Source organism: Labeo rohita, chromosome 12 (genome assembly GCF_022985175.1).
Source record: "Labeo rohita strain BAU-BD-2019 chromosome 12, IGBB_LRoh.1.0, whole genome shotgun sequence".
In the NCBI taxonomy this organism is placed as follows: domain Eukaryota; kingdom Metazoa; phylum Chordata; class Actinopteri; order Cypriniformes; family Cyprinidae; genus Labeo; species Labeo rohita.
The window spans coordinates 8,631,660-8,649,171 of record NC_066880.1 but is presented as its reverse complement, the minus strand read 5'-3'; the positions used below and the strand labels follow the sequence as shown (position 1 = coordinate 8,649,171).

Genomic DNA, 17,512 nt, shown 5'->3' with positions numbered 1-17,512 from the left:
CATGGGCCAAAGACAAAGGCGACGCGTCAACCGGAGTTTTGTTTTAATCAGAGAACATGAAAATATTCAGACATGCGGCTCGAAAGCAACAAGTCCCTCTCGAATTAAAGCCTTCGCTATAACGAGAGAGAGGAGAAGGAGAGTAAAACAGAGAGAGAGAGAGAGAAAGAGAGTGTGTGTGTGTGTGTCCCGAGAGACTGATTAATATTGAATTCCTGATGCTAATCTTTGTTTTGTGCTTTTTTTCTTTACTGGTGTGGAAGCCGACGTGTCCTTAAAAAGCATGCTTTATGTATATTTAATGAAGGCTCTGCATACATTTGCAGCGCTCGTCTTGCTGTGTGGTATCCCACCCTCGCATGATCACATACTGCCACATACTGCTCAAGATACCCAAATATCGAAATATACAATGTGCCTTTTATAATAGTCATACAAAACGTAAGATAAAGTGTGTTTAATAATGGAAAATAGTGACAAGCGTACAAAAAAAACTGGATGTTGAATGGGAAGAGCTTGTTTTTGTGTGTGTGCACCTGGTACATACAGGTGTCAGATGCCATTGCAGCATAAAATCCTTGATGATATTGCCAGATATCATTTAAGTATCTGATGGTGATGAGCTCAGCACAACTGTGAAATTACATGCTCCAAGGCGGGACGATCTGACCTTGTTGAGGACGCACAGACTGATCGATTATTGATCACTGTATGCACACACATGCACAAACACACAGAAATTATACAGCATCTATGATTCAGAACACACGCACAATCCAAAAAAAAGGGAAGTGGATTTCCCAGTTCCTCCTAGCATACACAGTCAGGCCTGTCGCTAGTTTCCTCATCCAATCACACATCCTCACCACAGAATGGAAGCACTTTCAAGGTTTTGTTTTTTCAGCCTATTTAAAATGTCATTTCTCTCTTACTATCAGACATCAAAGCCAGTGTGGAGGGCTTTTATTTTCTAAGCCAAATCCCAAAATTGTTTCTCATTTACAAAAGCTGGCTGCAGGCCGAGTCAAAGTTTGGACTTAATAATGACAGCGGTGCAAGAGACAGTGTGAGGGGAAGAGTGCGGGAGGAGAGAGAGAGATTCCCCACATGGCTATAATATGCTGTGGTGGTTGAGTCCATCAGTCGAGGTGTCACAATGAAAAGTAGCTCACAGGATGTAGCGAGCAGCGCGCAAGCACACACACACATACTCATGAAAGAAAGAACGTATTCTGCTCAAAACACGTACAAAACTGGTGAGTTTACAGGGCTCAAGAAAAAAGATAGTCGCTAGCCTGGGTCAGTGTATGAAATATCTGAATATCTTTTTCAAATACTTATATTAAAAAAAGAATAAAATTAAATGAATACATTTTAACAATTATAATAAATTATAAAAAAATATATATATTAGTGCTGTCAAAGGAGTAATTGCATCTAAAATAAGTTTTTGTTTACATATGTGTGCATACTGTGTATATTTATTATGTGAATATAAATGCACACACATACAGTATATATTTTGAAAATATTTCCATGTATTTCCATGTTTGTATTTACATTCATACATATATATATATATATACATACACACACACACATTAAAAATACAGGACACACATATATTATGTAAACAAAAACTTTTTTGGACACGGTTAATCATATATATATAATATATATATATATATATATATACAAGTAAAGGATCTTGAAAAATATAAAGTGAAGATAAAATAAATATAATAAGGCCTTGATTTAGATCAGTTCAGAGATCTCTATCTTTTCTAACTATTCACACAAATGTAAAACACTTAAGCATGGCTGTTTTAATGCACAATTAACAAGAACGCACAGTGTATTTTAATCTGCAGTAAAAACTAATTTCCAAGGCACTAAAGAAAGCTCTTACAAATTTCAGATAAGAAATGTGCAACACCCTGAAGGAAATGTGTCAAAATGAGTGAGATAGCTAAAAGAATCACATATACATGCTAAACAAAACAATAATAAAATGAAAAAAATGCTGGGTGTTAAACTGATGAAATCCAAACAGCAATGTTGACGAGTCATGAGGGCTGTTTTCTTGTGAAAATGCGAGCCAGTAGGAAACAGAGAAGGAAGAGGAGGAGGAGGAGATAGAGAAAGGGAGGGAGAGAGAGAGAGAAAGAAAGAAAGAGGGAGTCTGACAGCTGTATAAATGAGCTCTGTAGCTCATGGCGCCCCAGAGTACTGCCTCATTGTTGTGCTGATCCAATGCACAGCAGATGAACCCAGGGTTTAAAAGTTGAACTGTGTGTGTGTGTGCGCGTCAGTGTCTATTGACCCTTATTTGCTTGCATCCGTTTTTAAGTTTAGCTTATGTGTGTTTGTGTGCGATTGTGTCTATGTGCATATTACAAGCCCTCCCATTGAGCATTTTTTTAAACCAGTCAGTTCTCAAGTATCAGTTGCACAAATCCAAGTCGGAAGGGTGACAATTTTCAGATTTGGTGTGAAAACACCATATCATATGTCAGGTGTGTAATAGGTGCATATGCATGTCTGAGTTGCCATGCATGCATTCACACCTCCTCTTTTAAATCCTCCTCCTTTGCATTAAATCTATAGCAAACTGTTTGCAAATGTTTTGGCAGCATAAAAAATCATTTAAACACACCAAAGATAGATTTTAAATAACATATCCAGTGCTTTAAGATTATAATTCTATCATCAATTCCTCACTTTTATGTCTCTAAACTTATGTCTTCTTCTGTAGAACGCAAAAGATTTGGAAAAAATTGTTTTCTTAATTCTATAAATCCACCTTTTTCTAAACGCTAACATCGCGCCCGGCTGAAATTGTGCTTTACATTTCCGATCTCTGTTGTTTCTAGTCAAATTAACATATTTTCCGAGCCAATAATATAAAGTTAAACCCGCGCACGTTTTCATATTTAGTTATATTGATTAAGTTTCAATTCAGTCGATCTTTTTTACCCAGTTTTATCATGGATTTCAAGAAGACCCGGACACGAAAGCACCCAAATGGAAGTTAAAATCTATCATGGCGCCGCTCATCGGTTACTCAGGAAAAAAATGGATATGTGGACAAAAAGAATCATAAATGGAATGAAGTAAAAGTGAGTAAATTATAAAAGATTAAATTATGTACAAACTATTTTTAGATGAATGCAGGTCTTTTGGAAAGCTCCATGTTGGCTTGATCTCATGACTTTAACGGCACAGCTGTGCTTTTGGGAAACGCGGCCCTGATCAATAGTCACAGGCATCGAAAGTGATGATAATCCGGGCGCTGAAGCGGGTAATACATATTTTATAGGTGCACATAAGAAGGTGTACGTATCAAATATTAATAAATGATTTTCTGCCGGCATTGATGACGTGCAGATGCATTGTTTGAGGGGGCAGCGGTGATGGGTGCAGTCGGGACAGGGCGTTGGGACTCTCTCAGCCTACTGAGGCACATCAAACAGTGAAAGAAGAGACTGTGGGGTGGAGGGGAGGGGGAACGATGTCGCTTCTGCCAACGAGGCTCTGCTGAATCACACACACACATACACAGAGCGTCGTACACTCGCGCACAGCACTCAGCTGGCAGGCATAGTGAGTGGCGATGGAACACGCCAGGCTCTGTGCTACCAAGCAGAGGTAATTGGGCCAGATTACCAACCAGGTGGAAACATTCAGCCGCTCTTTTTCCTCTTCTCCCTCTCTCTCTTTTAGTCACTTTCACTCTTTTACTCTATTTGGAGCAGCGAAGGAATCGCATGCCATTTCGGAAGTTTTTGGACCAAGGTGGAATCAAACACAAGCGTCCAAGCCAAATCAAAATCACATCCAAAAAGACGCTGTAATTAATTCAGCATTTATGTATTACAAGTGATCCGTTACAAGTCAGGGATGGTGCACAGGTGAAAACAGAGAGAGAAAGGCAGAGAGATACTAACTAGACTCAAGCGAACGCACTAATTTAAACTACAAGCCCTATCAAAGGCGAATGGCCCGGGGGCAGCAGTACCTCAGTGCGAAGCAGGGCTGCGCCGCAGAGGAACTAGTGGACGGGGAGGGTGAGACAGGTTAGGATCAACAGCAGCGCAGACACAGCATTGTTAAATCAGGACTCAAGGCACACGGAAGCGAGAGAGGAAGAAGTGATATGAAAGAAGGCCGACCAAAGCTTGACAGGGCAGACCACTGCTTTTGCAGAAACATGACTGCTATGGCACAAAGCTACAAAATCACTCTGTAACGCCGAGGGTGAGGGCAAAGGAACACGTGGATGACTGTGACAGACGGGGTGCCACCTAACTGAACTGCGGGTTGTTGTTGGTTGCATCCGAGCAAAACCTCAAATCATTCTGTGTCTCAGTCTATCTTTCAATCTGTTTGTATTTTTCAATCTGTATGTAATTCGACATTTAAAGACTAAAACATACCAGAATGCTTCTCTTAGGTATTTTCAAAAGCATGAAAAGCATTTTTGCATATTCTTCCCATCCTTGTCTGCACTCTAGGGATATGTAAGTGCGTCTGAAATAATAAAAATTAATTAAGAGTAACATATATGTGAAGCCTGGACCACAAAACCAGTCTAAAGTAGCACTGGTATATTTGTAGCAACAGCCAACAATACATTGTGCGGGTCAAAATGATCGATTTTTGTTTTATTCCAAAAATCATTAGGATATGAAGTAAAGATCATGTTCCATGAAGATATTTTGTGAATTTCCTACCGTAAATACATCAAAACCTAACTTTTGATTAGTAATATGCACTGCTAAGAACTTCATTTGGACAACATTAAAGGCGATTTTCTTAATATTTTAATTTTTTTGCACCCTCAGATTCCAGATTAGTTGTAGATTGTATCTCGGCCAAATATTGTCTTAACAAACCATACGTAAATGAAAAGAATTTTTTCAGTTTTCATATGATGTATTTAAAAGAAATTGACCCTTATGTGGTCCAGGGTCACATATTAAATGATTAATAAACTAAGCAGAAATAAAGTAGAAATATAATTTATACACAGAAAAAAAGGAAATATATACTATCTGCTTATATAAATGTTTATGTCCCATGAGAACAAAAAGGGGGAAGATCTAAAACTTATATAAATTACTTTTGTCCCAGTATATGATGTAAAATAATACACACAGTATCATCTTAAACTACCTATTCTGTATGAGCAGAAAAGACACCTGTGTTGATTAAAAAAGCCACAGCGGAAGAACAAGAAATTGATACGCGCACACACACATACTCATACACACATACACACACACACACACAAGTAATGATGCACCTGTATGGCATGAGCTGGCGTCCGCCTTGAGGCAGACGTTACAGACATCTGCTGAGGATATGGAGGAAAGAAAAGAAAGAGAGAGAGGGGGTGAAAAAGAAAGAAGAAAAGGAGATCCTACTGTACACATTATCCGAGCGCACTGCCAGAGCAGCATTTGATGTGCACACGAGACCTGAGCAGCACAACAAAATCCATCAATCCACTGGCGGTGCGGCTTTTAAAATGCATTCAGCTCGACGACAGTCGTCGAAGAAAGAGACAATGAAGCGATTCAATACATTAGAGATGAAAAATAACGACAGGAAGATGCACATTTAGTTAAACGCATGCTATCGTAAAAAAACAGAAAGGCTGTATGTTTTATAGAGTTTATTTTGCGGACCTTCGTAGTTTGTCTCCGTGTTAGGTATCGGGACGGAGTTATTTGTGTAAGGAACCAATAAAAATAACTTTAAGAAGCCAGTGGGTGAGGGTATAGCAGCGGGAGGCCGAAGAGAAAGACAGCCGCTAACGACCCCATCAGTACCCGCGCGCATTCACCGTGCGCCGGGGACCATCAGGGTCAGCGAGCGCTGTGATAGATCTTGCTTCTGAAATTTCAGTTGAGTCTACGACAAAGCGAACGTTATGCATCGAATACGAATTCGACTGAAAATACTTTAGCTGAGTCTATAGCACAGGGAATGTAATGTCTCAAATTCGAATTTAACTGAAAATAAATCATTATGCCTCAGTTCGAAACACTTTACGTTTTAAATGACAATGAATCTATAGCATATTCATTGTCATTTAAAACGTAAAGTGTATGTATATATATGTGTGTGTGTGTGTGTGTGTGTGTGTGTGTGTGTATATATATATATATATATATATATATATATATACACACACACACACACACATACATACATACATACATATACACATATACACACACATTATACAGCCTATACACAGATACACACACACCAGATAACAAGCCAAAGGGTGGGTGTGTGTGCGTGTGTGTGTATAGGCTGCATAATGTGTGTGTGTGTGTGTGTATATGTATATATATATATATATATATATATATATACACTTTACGTTTTAAATAAAAGAATGTTTATATTTAAGCACACTGACTAAACCGAAGGGAGTTTAATTAAATTAATTGTTTAGAACTACTGAAACTGCTGAACACACTCTTTAAAACAACACATCACCCCAAAAAGTGACTATGCCAACTACAGTAAATGTTATATTTATAAAAAAGAATTTAAAAAATATGGAATTACGTACATATCGTGAGATTCTCTGATTAACAACAGAAGCTGAAGCATTCACAGACTGACGCATTCATATCCACATATATGAACTTATATTTCATTAATAACCAAAATGCAAAGTGTACCTCTATCCCAAAGGTATTTTGAATGCTGGAGACACTTGTTAAATCTAATGCATGCACTGTCAACTCATTCGCACCCCGTCACATCACCGCTCAATATAGAAACCGGATTTTCTGGTATTACAGACGCCTCTTTTAGCACACACACACATAGAGCTACTGACCCTAATCTTGGAGACTTCTCGAACCACAGCTCAGACACACACACACACACACACCAAAGCTTGTGTTATTAACTTAAAGCAGCTGTGGCAGCAAACCGCTCAAATATGCACCCTAATAATTAACAGAAAATCATGGGGCTTTACTAGAATGGATACTACCAAACAACTTATTTTGTCATAGAAAACTAGATGTCTGAATGAGCGCGAAACAAAGAGGGCAATCCGGCTATAAAGTAACTGTTAATTATTAACAAAACAGTATATTCTTTTAATCATCAGAAATAAATTTAAAGACTAAATATAAATTACAGTGCCCAACTAAAATATTCCCAGTTAGGCTGAAGGTATAGCCTATATTTTCTTACCGCTCTCTTGTGATACGCACTGCTTCTAAACTGGAAACGGCCAGCCTTTCGCAGCACATGTCAGATATTATTCAAGTAAACTGTTCGATAAAACGCTATAATTCAGTCAGATTCCACTAGGCTATATTGCTTATTTCCAAAAAATATCTTCATTTCCCAATAAAAAGTAAGTACATGTAAGTACACGTCAATGCGCTATTGTGAAGTTAAGCAATTTTAATCTGCTGAAAGTATGTGTTAAAGGCATTCACTTATCGAGAGGGGAAAACAAACATAACACTTACCTGAATGTGGAGGCATCGGTATGTGTGAGGGGTAATATTTCCCAGGCTGAAAGTGACCGGGATGCTGCACAGCCGTGTGCCCGGCAGGAGTGATCCTCGAGGCGCTTCTGTGAACCAGCGCGCCTCGCTCTGCCAGAAGGTGCGGCGGAGGAGCGAAATCCCGGCCTTCCATCCCGATAAAAAACGATAAATCCGAAATCCAGAGCGGGAAACCACGAGAACCGAACCGAACGCCGCCCAGATGTTATAATCCCGTTAAGAGTTTCGCTTAGGTCTTGCATTCAGCACAGTTTTGGCTCTGACGGCCAAAAAAGTATGTCCCATTCATGTTTTCTGCAACACAAAAATCATAAAATGTAGTTTAAATTACAAACCAGTTACACGAGTAAGTGATGCAAATCCACAAGATCGTATCATGTTAGTATCCTTCAGATGTGTAATGGTAATCCTTCATTGAAAACACCAAGAGTGTACGTCCATTGCTGCGACTGCTGCCTAAACACAAATTCTCCGCTCGTCTCTCTCATCTCACCACAATTGAGCGAGCTTGCAGCACACCTCCACTTTTACACTGAAGACTCACTGCAGGCTATACACCATTCATAGAGAGATGCCAGGATCAATACATTTTTACAGTATCCTTAAGCCTATATGGAAAACCAAGGACATTTTAAGTAAAAAACGAAGGAAAACTGACAGAGCCAAGTCTTTCTGACGAGATGAAAAACATTAAGAAAATCTATAATCGCTGACGTTTGGCATGACTGCTTTCATTACAAACACTAATTTATTTAAAGCATTCAACTATAAATGTAATTTCTTCGGTCCTTTTTGTTAGTCATTTCTGTTAATTAAACTGCTTTGTTCATCTGAACTAGGTTTTCCATAACACAGTATCTGGGGGTAACAGCACACGGATGATGGCGTCTATATTTCACCTTTGGCCTCTGGTCCTTAACTTTCCAAATCACGGGTACAAGCAATATAGTATGATCTTACGCTGTTGCAGATGGAGTCTTGTCATGGCAAAATGGTGCATTGAGAGAACTGTCATGCGGTGTTACTAATGCACGAGATTTGTTTCAAAACATGCTTGCAAAAAAAGTACTTTTGCCAGCCTATTGAAAATTGTAAGGTAATAAAAGAAAATCTGCAAAACAGATTTACAAAAGCGAATGGTAGTAAGTGCTCTCCTTATCACACCGAATCAATGATAAGGAAACAAAGACATTTTGATCAAGTTTGAATTTCCAGCTGTGCTTTCCATTTATTCCAAATTACAAACTATAAACGAAAGACATAGGTCGTATCTCCAGATATTTGACGTTCAGAACGGTGAACGTCGGTTGCATATTTCAACGTATTGCTGATCGAGGCCTTAAAACGTTGGAAGTTCCCAGTTTGGACTGTAAGGATGGTTGCAGTGCCAAATTGCTGTAGCCCTACTGACTTCATTAAAACACAAAAACTGAAAAGAGAGAGAGAGGTTATAGAATAATAGGTGAACTGACGTGCACAAAATTACATATTTTCTCAAATAATGACCGTAAGTTTAAATTCCTAAAGAATAAGCTCTCTGAAGCACAGAATTAAATGTAGTGCACCATTTTTGCGCTGACAAAGGACATTTCCAGCAAACATGTATCTTCTCTGTAACATCATTAAAAGAAATTGGGCACAAATTTTAAAACATGGGGCATTTGAACGTAGTAACCTCCCACTATTAACCAAAGTCGAACTTTGAACATTTATTGGGATCTGAGATCTATTAGATTTGGCTCGGAGGACGGATGGGAGGTGAGGAGGCGCGCATGAAAGAACAGGTTTCCTAAAGAAGGATTTGAGTGGTAGGAAATGTCCTTTCAAGATCTGATAAAAGCCAGACAATTTTATGAATCATGGTATATCAATGTAAAACATGTATGTATAATAAAAGCCTATAAAAACTAAAATTTAGTTTAAAAGCCTATGGTCAGTTATAATTTCATAAACAACTGCCTAATATTCATATGCATGTCAAATGTAGAAAGGTAAAAGAGCTTTGTAGCCTACTTCTGCCATCACGTCCATTGCATACATCAGCTTGCGAATGAATGTCTTTCAAAGAATGTCATTATTCACACTTGTATTTTATCCATTATTAGTCAATAAGACACTAAGGGCTTCGCTCTAAATAAAATTCCCTTTTTATTCAAAAACGATGTAGCAATCCAGTATTGCACAAATCTCGTATTATTATAATAATTGTAAGTAGGCTAATAATATTACTGTTTTGTTGTTGATGTCATTACTATTGTTATGATCATTATTGCTCAAAGAAAGCAATAGAGTCGGATGAAAATTAATGGATAGCTATTTTTCTTTCACCCAACTGCAACATAAACTCCATAATTTTGTATAACGCCAGATGTTCTTAAAAAAAGTAAGAGCAGCTCTTGAAGGCAAATGTTTATTATTGCACGCAAATAAATGTATACAATATAAACGAATTACTTACTGGTAAGTTATTCCTTGCAAAACAATAAATGGGTTTAAAAAAACATGATACAAAAAAATACGTAAAAGAGCAGAAGCGGAATAAAAACATATGGAAATGGTTACATCCTAGAGTCTGCTGATTGCAGTGCGTGTGCAGTGCAGAAGTTCGGAGATGCACCGTAGTAGTAAGAGCTTCTGCTGAATCGAGCCCCGTACAAGCAGTCAGAGGCTCTTTCCTGAATCTGCTAGTGCCACTCAAGAAGAAGAGGGGGAGGTGACTGGGGGAGCAGTCGCGCCCATTGGTCTAATACCTACATGTCAATAAGCTCGTGCAGCGCGCCCCAGGATAAACAGTGGCTCCGATTGGATGGCGCTCTGAGCCAATGGCGTGTCAGCTGGATCAACTAAACAAAACGGCGGGCGCTTTATTTGAGCTTTCCTGTCTCGCGACGAGTTCAGTGTGAGGCACAACCACATGGTTACTTATGCAGCCTAGAGTGCCATTATTTAAATGACTCGAAACAAAGGAAGAAACGCAATTCACAACATTTGTGTTTTCAGCCCTTCTTTAAGATGAGGAAAAGTAAGCCTTTATGCAGACATGACAGATTATTAGTTGCCATCGTATATTTATTATCTTTTAATGACAGCAGTATGTCGTCTAGAGTATAAAAACTGAACAAACCTAAAACAAGCAACTGAACATCTCACTGGCCAAACGTAGCCTAAATAAACCCCAAACCAAGAAGAAGCATGAAATCGCTCTGTTTCTTCTTTTAAACAATTTGTAAATTATACAGCATCACTGAACTTTAATCACGTTAAGTTTATGAAGTTCAGAACCAGACCACCAGTCAAATGAACAGTTTTAACCCAGAACACATCAACATGGTTCATAACCAGTTAAAGCCCAAACTGAGGTGCGACGGCAAACGAGGGGTTAAAAGCCTGGGCCTCGTTCTGAAAATTGTTTGATTGGTTGGCGTGTTGCCAGAGCGCTGTCAATCATAGAATGTAAACAAGGCTCTGATTGGCTGCTGTCCAGTCCGCACTGGGCTGCCTGAAAAAAGCAATTACTGGCCTTGCGGTTTCAAGGCGGCCCAGAGCTGGATGATGAAAGGAGATAAGGAGGGGCGGTTTCAAGGCCTCCCCTAGGCGAACCTCGTTGGCCCCAAAGCTAAAGGAGAGTCAAGAGTGACTTAATCAAAGGGAATGCGTTAAAAAGGGGGAAATTACATGTTGTATTAAATTTAAAGTATAGATTCTCGGATTAATATCGCTTAATTCAACAGCAACGTGATAATTCATGGAATCTAATAGACTAAAACACGAGAAGGCTGGAAATGAAGGCAAAAGCGACCAAAAACCCGCGTGCGTATTGAGGATTTTTTTACGATGAAATGTAAAAACTTCACACTGACTGCGACTTCTAACTTTGACTGGATATTTAATAACAGTAAGTAGTAAGCAGTCGTAAAATATAAACTAACAATTACACGCTAATACGTAAACTGTTTTACGCCGTTCTTTTTTTCCGGTAGCTTACAAATGCAATTCCAGCAGAACCTTGGTGAGTGAAAAACTGGGCGATGGTTATTAACAGAATGTATTTAATTATTCTAGTAGTTGTTTATATTATAATACTTATGTTAAAATGCATTATTATTAAATTTTAAAATATAAAAAATTGTTTGTCTGTCAAACGATGTTATTGTTTTTTTACCTTTTAATCATTAAACATGAAATATATACTCTAATGTTTGGTCTTTGTTCTTCTATGGTTTTGTATACTCTGTTATTTCCCTTCTCTTCATTATCTCTTTAACTTCAACCCATGAAACTTTATCCAGGAAAACCTTCTGCGCACCACCGTCACGCAAACCTTAAGGGCAACTTCAGCGAGGCCACTGGAAGAACTGTAATTTCATAAACATGTACTATACAGGTTTTTGTTATCACCATCCCATTGTAACAGCACAGAGTTTCTAGTTTTGTTTTGTTTTGTTTTTTTTTGTGTGAAAAAAAAAAAAAGAATAATAAACAAATAAATTAAACCTTAACTTTATAGGGGATGTTAAGAATATTACGTTTTTAATATTTGCTCAGTATGCTTGAATAAAACACATGTAGCCTAATGAATACCTATATAATACAGAAAACAGCCAAATACTACCATATACTGAAGGAAGCGTCTCGTTACATGAACATTTAGATCTGCACAGATTAATCTACATATGCCTATACTTCTAGATAAAAATTGAGCTGAACTTTTGAAAAAAAGAGAGAGAGAGAACTATAGACATACTAAAAAACTACATAATTGCAGGGACTTTTTAAATAAAGTGATAAGACATTCCAAAAGGTGGAATCAATTAATAATCAACCGTTCAATAAATCATTCCCTTAATGTATAAATCGTTTATGATCCTATAGGCGCGGAGCTTGTTGTAAAAGAAATAAAAAGACAGATAAAGAGAGAAATAAGGTCAGGCCTAAAAAGAAAAAAAAATGCCACTATTGGTCAGTTTCAACCAAAATTTTCGCCTTAGTATGAAATCAAGTATGCAAGTGACCCATAAGCAAAAGCTCTTAATATGACAAAGTACTCAGTCATTGTGTTAACCAACTTTACAGTAATTGTTACAAAAAGTGTGCTATGCCCTACCACCGACCCTCCTATCAAAAAAAAAAAAAAAAAAAATGCTGGAAAAAAAGCAATAACACTGTGGCAATAAAGAATTCTGTTCTGCAATATACAAAGAGGTGCAGCGCTTTAAGCAGATATCGGCACTTAATTTATTTAGTGACAAGAAAGACCCTTTTATTGTTGGGTTTTTATTGGCTCCTTTTCGCAACTTGAAAGGTGGGGGTGGGGTGCATTTTTAGTGGTGTACGGATAACACACACACACAAGCAGCCCATGCAAACACACATTTACACACAAGCAAAGGCACTCTCTGACAAACAGACTCGTCTAAATATACATATACACATTTACCTGAACACAAACTTAGCGACTTTTTCTTTTTGTCACACACACACACACACACACACACACACACAATCACATTCTCTCCCCACGCGCGCACTTACACACATTCTTTTTTTTTTTTTTTTTTCACTCACGCACACACAAACAGACACACACTGTCCATGTGCCAGCGCGAGCTGCCCTACTGTGGGACGCGGGGATAATTAATGCGGAGTGACTGATTGCTCTCGAAACAGACCAGTCCCGCGAACGGCATTGTCCGTGATCAATGAAGCGTCTCTGATTGACACTTTCCCTCCATCTTCCAGCCACATTCAAACTACCGGAACGGGGCGTTTGTCACCAGCGTATAGGCCAAGGGTGCGCAGAGACCCAGTTATTGTCAGGCCTAAGTTGCACACCAGTTTTAGATAGTGCGCGATCGCCCTGGTCTGCCATTGGCAACAGAATCCAGACAGGACGCTTGAATTCAGAGCCCACTCTGATGCGAATGTATAAGCGGTGCTTACATGCGCCTACACGTCCATGTAGGTTAGGGGATTTTAAGTACGCGTCCATTGGATGAATCATTGTGACAATGCACTCCATAGCTGGTGATGAGGATGAAGCATGTTCAGTCAAGACGTTCATTTCGCTCACGGCCCAGTAAAACGGCCAGAGATGTCTGCCCGAAAAACGATTTTAAAATACAATCAACTGTATTTTATTGAAAACCACAATTCATGAATTGTTGTGGTAGTTAATAATAATATTGTATAATTTAGCAGGAACGCGAAGTGTAAAACTGCACTGTTAAATGATACAATAACATCACATTTTTTTATTCTTAAGCAGGACTTAAAACATAACTTATAGCCTACACCGGTGTTTTAAAGCCACTGCATGATCGAAATTAGGTTGATTGGTATTTGGTGACCTCTCCTCTCCTTTTGATTATTAAGTTAGGCTACTGCATTTGATATTCAAGTGAAATATCTTTGGATCCGCTTTTTAACATTTTGCAACCATTAGAATTGCAAAATACTTGTGAAATGACTTGGCCTCTGGTAAGTGTCAGGCAATAGGGACGCGTCCACACACGGCTTGGACAAACGGTTTAGAAGGCCCGATTTCTGCAGTACTGGTACATGTATCTGACACAAGGATTTGTGTGTGAAACACTGACATTATAAATAAGCATAAGAATATTTAAATTGAATTGATGTGAGTACGTCGTCGCTGACCGAAGCGTTATTTGTGTCGACTACCAGAACTTTATAAGCAAGTGCAGCGAGTTCTTATGAAATCATAGCGCTCCAGAAACACATTGCACAGATCACTTTGGAGTCCTATATGTGGGTAATGATACACACGGCTGACACCGAAGTCAAAACTCTACCTGAAACGATGAAGGTACGTTAAATGTACTGAGAGGTTGAAAACCCCAACCTTAGCCCTATAAACCTAAGTATACTTTAGGTTTAGGGTGGTACAGGCCTAGGGGTAGATTGTGAATGATAGGAAAACAACTCCCAATAAGGGTGGATACCGACTAGCTGGTCTTTATAAATTCCAGGGAATGGTGTTATCGATAGAAAAAGCCCATCTGTGTCCAATTAAGGGAAGTACTGGTTCACCCCCATAAATGGCACAAACCTACCTCATTACGACCTGTTTTATTGTAAAAGCTAGAAGTCAAACTATAGAGAGGTAAATACATGTAACAAAATACAAAAATAAAAATAAAACAACGTTGCATTAAAGCAAAAACGACTCTGCTTTAACCGTCTTAGGACAACAGAAGCCCAAAACAGCACAGATGAACGTGAAATAAATATCTATGCCATTGTTATGCGCCAGTTCTTGACTGACCCATTTATAATGAACAAGAAACTGACGACTGCCCCCCATAGTGCTTCATTAATAAGATTGTCTTATAAATACCTCAGTTTAAATTCTGTGATAATTCGTAAAATGTCTCCTTAAAGCTTATCTCCCAAATTTAACGCGACTAAAGAAATTGAATATTAATCGGATGAATGGTCTAATTAGTAGAAAATTAGTGAATAATATTATTAATACCTATTTCAAGTAATCTTCTTCGCATTGTACCGTTGTTCAACACAAGTTAGAAAACCGTAATAGCCTATCAACATACAGGGGAATGACTGAGCTGGTATATTGCTCACTGCTGCCATAAATCTAAAATAGTACAACCGTAATTAAATATATTATATGAAATCTTGTGAAAGATGTAGTCACGTGGCGCAGTATTATATATCCACACTGCTTGTATTATCCTTAGATAATGAGTCTATATGTAAAGATTCAAATAAATCCTTACGGGGATGGCTCAGCCACATGCTTTTAAAGGATTGTAAGTGGCCCACTCGGTTTTGACATGGGACACGGTCCTGTCTTGATCCGAGTGTAGCCTACCGTGTATGTAGAGTATATGCTTGTATCACAGCCTGGTGGGTGTCAGATCTTCACAGTTCCTCTCACAGGTATGTATTCAATGTGTTACACGTTGTTATCAATCAGCGACACAAGTACATCGACGTCTCAGTGTCCCTCCGTGAAAGCTGATTTATTATGGGAACAAAAATAAGTCATTCCGAGTTTAATTTGGTTGTATAAACAAATGCATAGTATAAAATTTTACGAATGGTTCAATTCAAACAGAATGAAATGATATAAAAACAACCAGCATCATTACATGTTTCGTTCAGCAGCAACAATGTTTTGACCTTGTGACCCAGTAGCGTTGGTGAGCAAAGCAATAATACAAATGACTACATTCAAATTAAAGAATGAACTACTTAATGAATGACTGAACGACCATGTAGTATACGAAGTATACGTTGCTTTTAAAAGTATAGGTAGCTTTTAAAAGTATACATATTTGGCATACATACGAAAACAACAAGGAACAAAGTTAAAATAAAATATATTTAATTGAATATAATTTCTATCAGTTAGAATTACCTATATATTTTGTTAAGTAAAGGATTTGAGAGTGCAGCACAAACAATGAAAAAAGTCAAAACAATCAAATATCCGGTCAAAAGGCCCTCTCCCACATTACACAGAACGGCATGACTTTTCCCAAAAAACAGTGCTAAATTCTTCCGAGATATAAGACATTGGTATCTTTGTAAAATTCCTATATGTACTTATAAAAGTATTGTTTAAGCTTTGAACCCTTGAATTCAAAGCCATTTAGAAATAGGCTTAACTTCTCAAAAATGCTATAAAAGTCACTTTTTACTAACCGCTAAATAGTTCTTGTTCGAACGGTGCATCTGACATGAAAAGTGTATTTTTTATGTCTGGAACAACCTTGTATAAAGCCGTTATTCATTTTGACAACCCATATACCTTGTGCATAATGGACACAAACAAACATGTATAACACGATCTTCTAAATACTTCTGCAAAAGTCCTGATGGCTGCGATAAATCACAATCAGATGAGCAGAAAACACCTACCTATAAACATGGAGGTCCATCCAGAAAGAAAATATTTTTGAATAAGGACTGAGTATTGATTTACGCAAAAATGGGGAAAATGCGCCAGTGATCTGGATTCAAATCTTTGATTAAAATGCCGTCTGAAGTGTCCCTTCCTCGTGCAGAGCCCCCTAACAAATCTTAACAGCCTTTGGAAAAACAAATAGAGGCTATTTAATTTATCATGACTACTTAATCATAGTCTAGTCCGGTAAAACTCTTTAAAGCTTAAATGGTATATAAAAGAGCACTTGAATGGTTTCTGGTTGTTGAAGATCTATCTGAAGGTACGGAGCAAATCCGTCCGAATAGAGCCAACTGCCTCCTCGAGCCTCTATAATCACAAATTTATGGCTGGATGACGCGTCCTCTTCTCCCACAATGGAGCTCAGTGACATTAAACAGAAAATTGATGGAGAGGCGAACGAAATTTAATCTGCTGTCATATCCAGACCATTGCATTTTGCCTCATTTAATTAGGGGAGAGGGCACGTGTCTCTTGAGCATAGCCCAACTCCTTAACACACCTTGAACTATTCTACTTTTTTTGCATGTTTGCACTGAACGGGACCTTGGAAAAGATTGGGGGAAAGCGACCCGTTTCCTTCTCTTCGTATAGACCTTGGATACACTTAATCAGATCTTCTCCACCATATTGGACTTTCCACATGGTCTACAAAAAGAACCTACGTTAATCAAACTAAAGTAGCCGATTTCATGTGGTAACTTGAGGAAATTTAAAGACATCGCAGGCAAACCACGACGAGCCGATCGCGACCGTGCGAAATTCTAAGACATCGACAAAACTGTACAGAAAATTGTTATTTCAAACCATTGTTACTCAAAAGTACATTTGTGTTTAGTAAAAGGACACAATGTGCGTCGATACAATGCTTTCGATAAATCCAACGTGTCTGCGAACAGAAGATATGTAGAGGTGGTAAGATCAGTACTAGAAACACCACAAACACACACATTCGCTTCAATATCTCGTTTACTTAAAGAACTACAGATTTACCTTAAGGAAACACAGGCAATCC

The 17,512-nt window shown here is 38.2% G+C and overlaps 1 protein-coding gene across 4 annotated transcripts in view; it reads right to left on the bottom strand.

The window, feature by feature from the left end:
* bahcc1b (BAH domain and coiled-coil containing 1b) overlaps positions 1 to 17,214 on the bottom strand; it is a 123,691-nt gene extending 106,477 nt beyond the window's left edge. For 3 of the 4 annotated variants that reach the window (XM_051123979.1, XM_051123982.1, XM_051123981.1), the window contains exons 1-2: positions 10,009 to 10,209; positions 7,512 to 7,844 (exon numbers count right to left, since the gene is read on the bottom strand). In XM_051123979.1, the coding sequence (XP_050979936.1) occupies positions 7,512 to 7,683 (172 nt within the window). In that variant the 5' untranslated portion in view covers positions 7,684 to 7,844; positions 10,009 to 10,209. Of the gene's footprint in view, positions 1 to 7,511; positions 7,845 to 10,008; positions 10,210 to 16,451 lie in introns of those variants that run through there. The other variant, XM_051123980.1, reaches the window with a different exon arrangement.
* Positions 17,215 to 17,512: the final 298 nt, after the last annotated feature.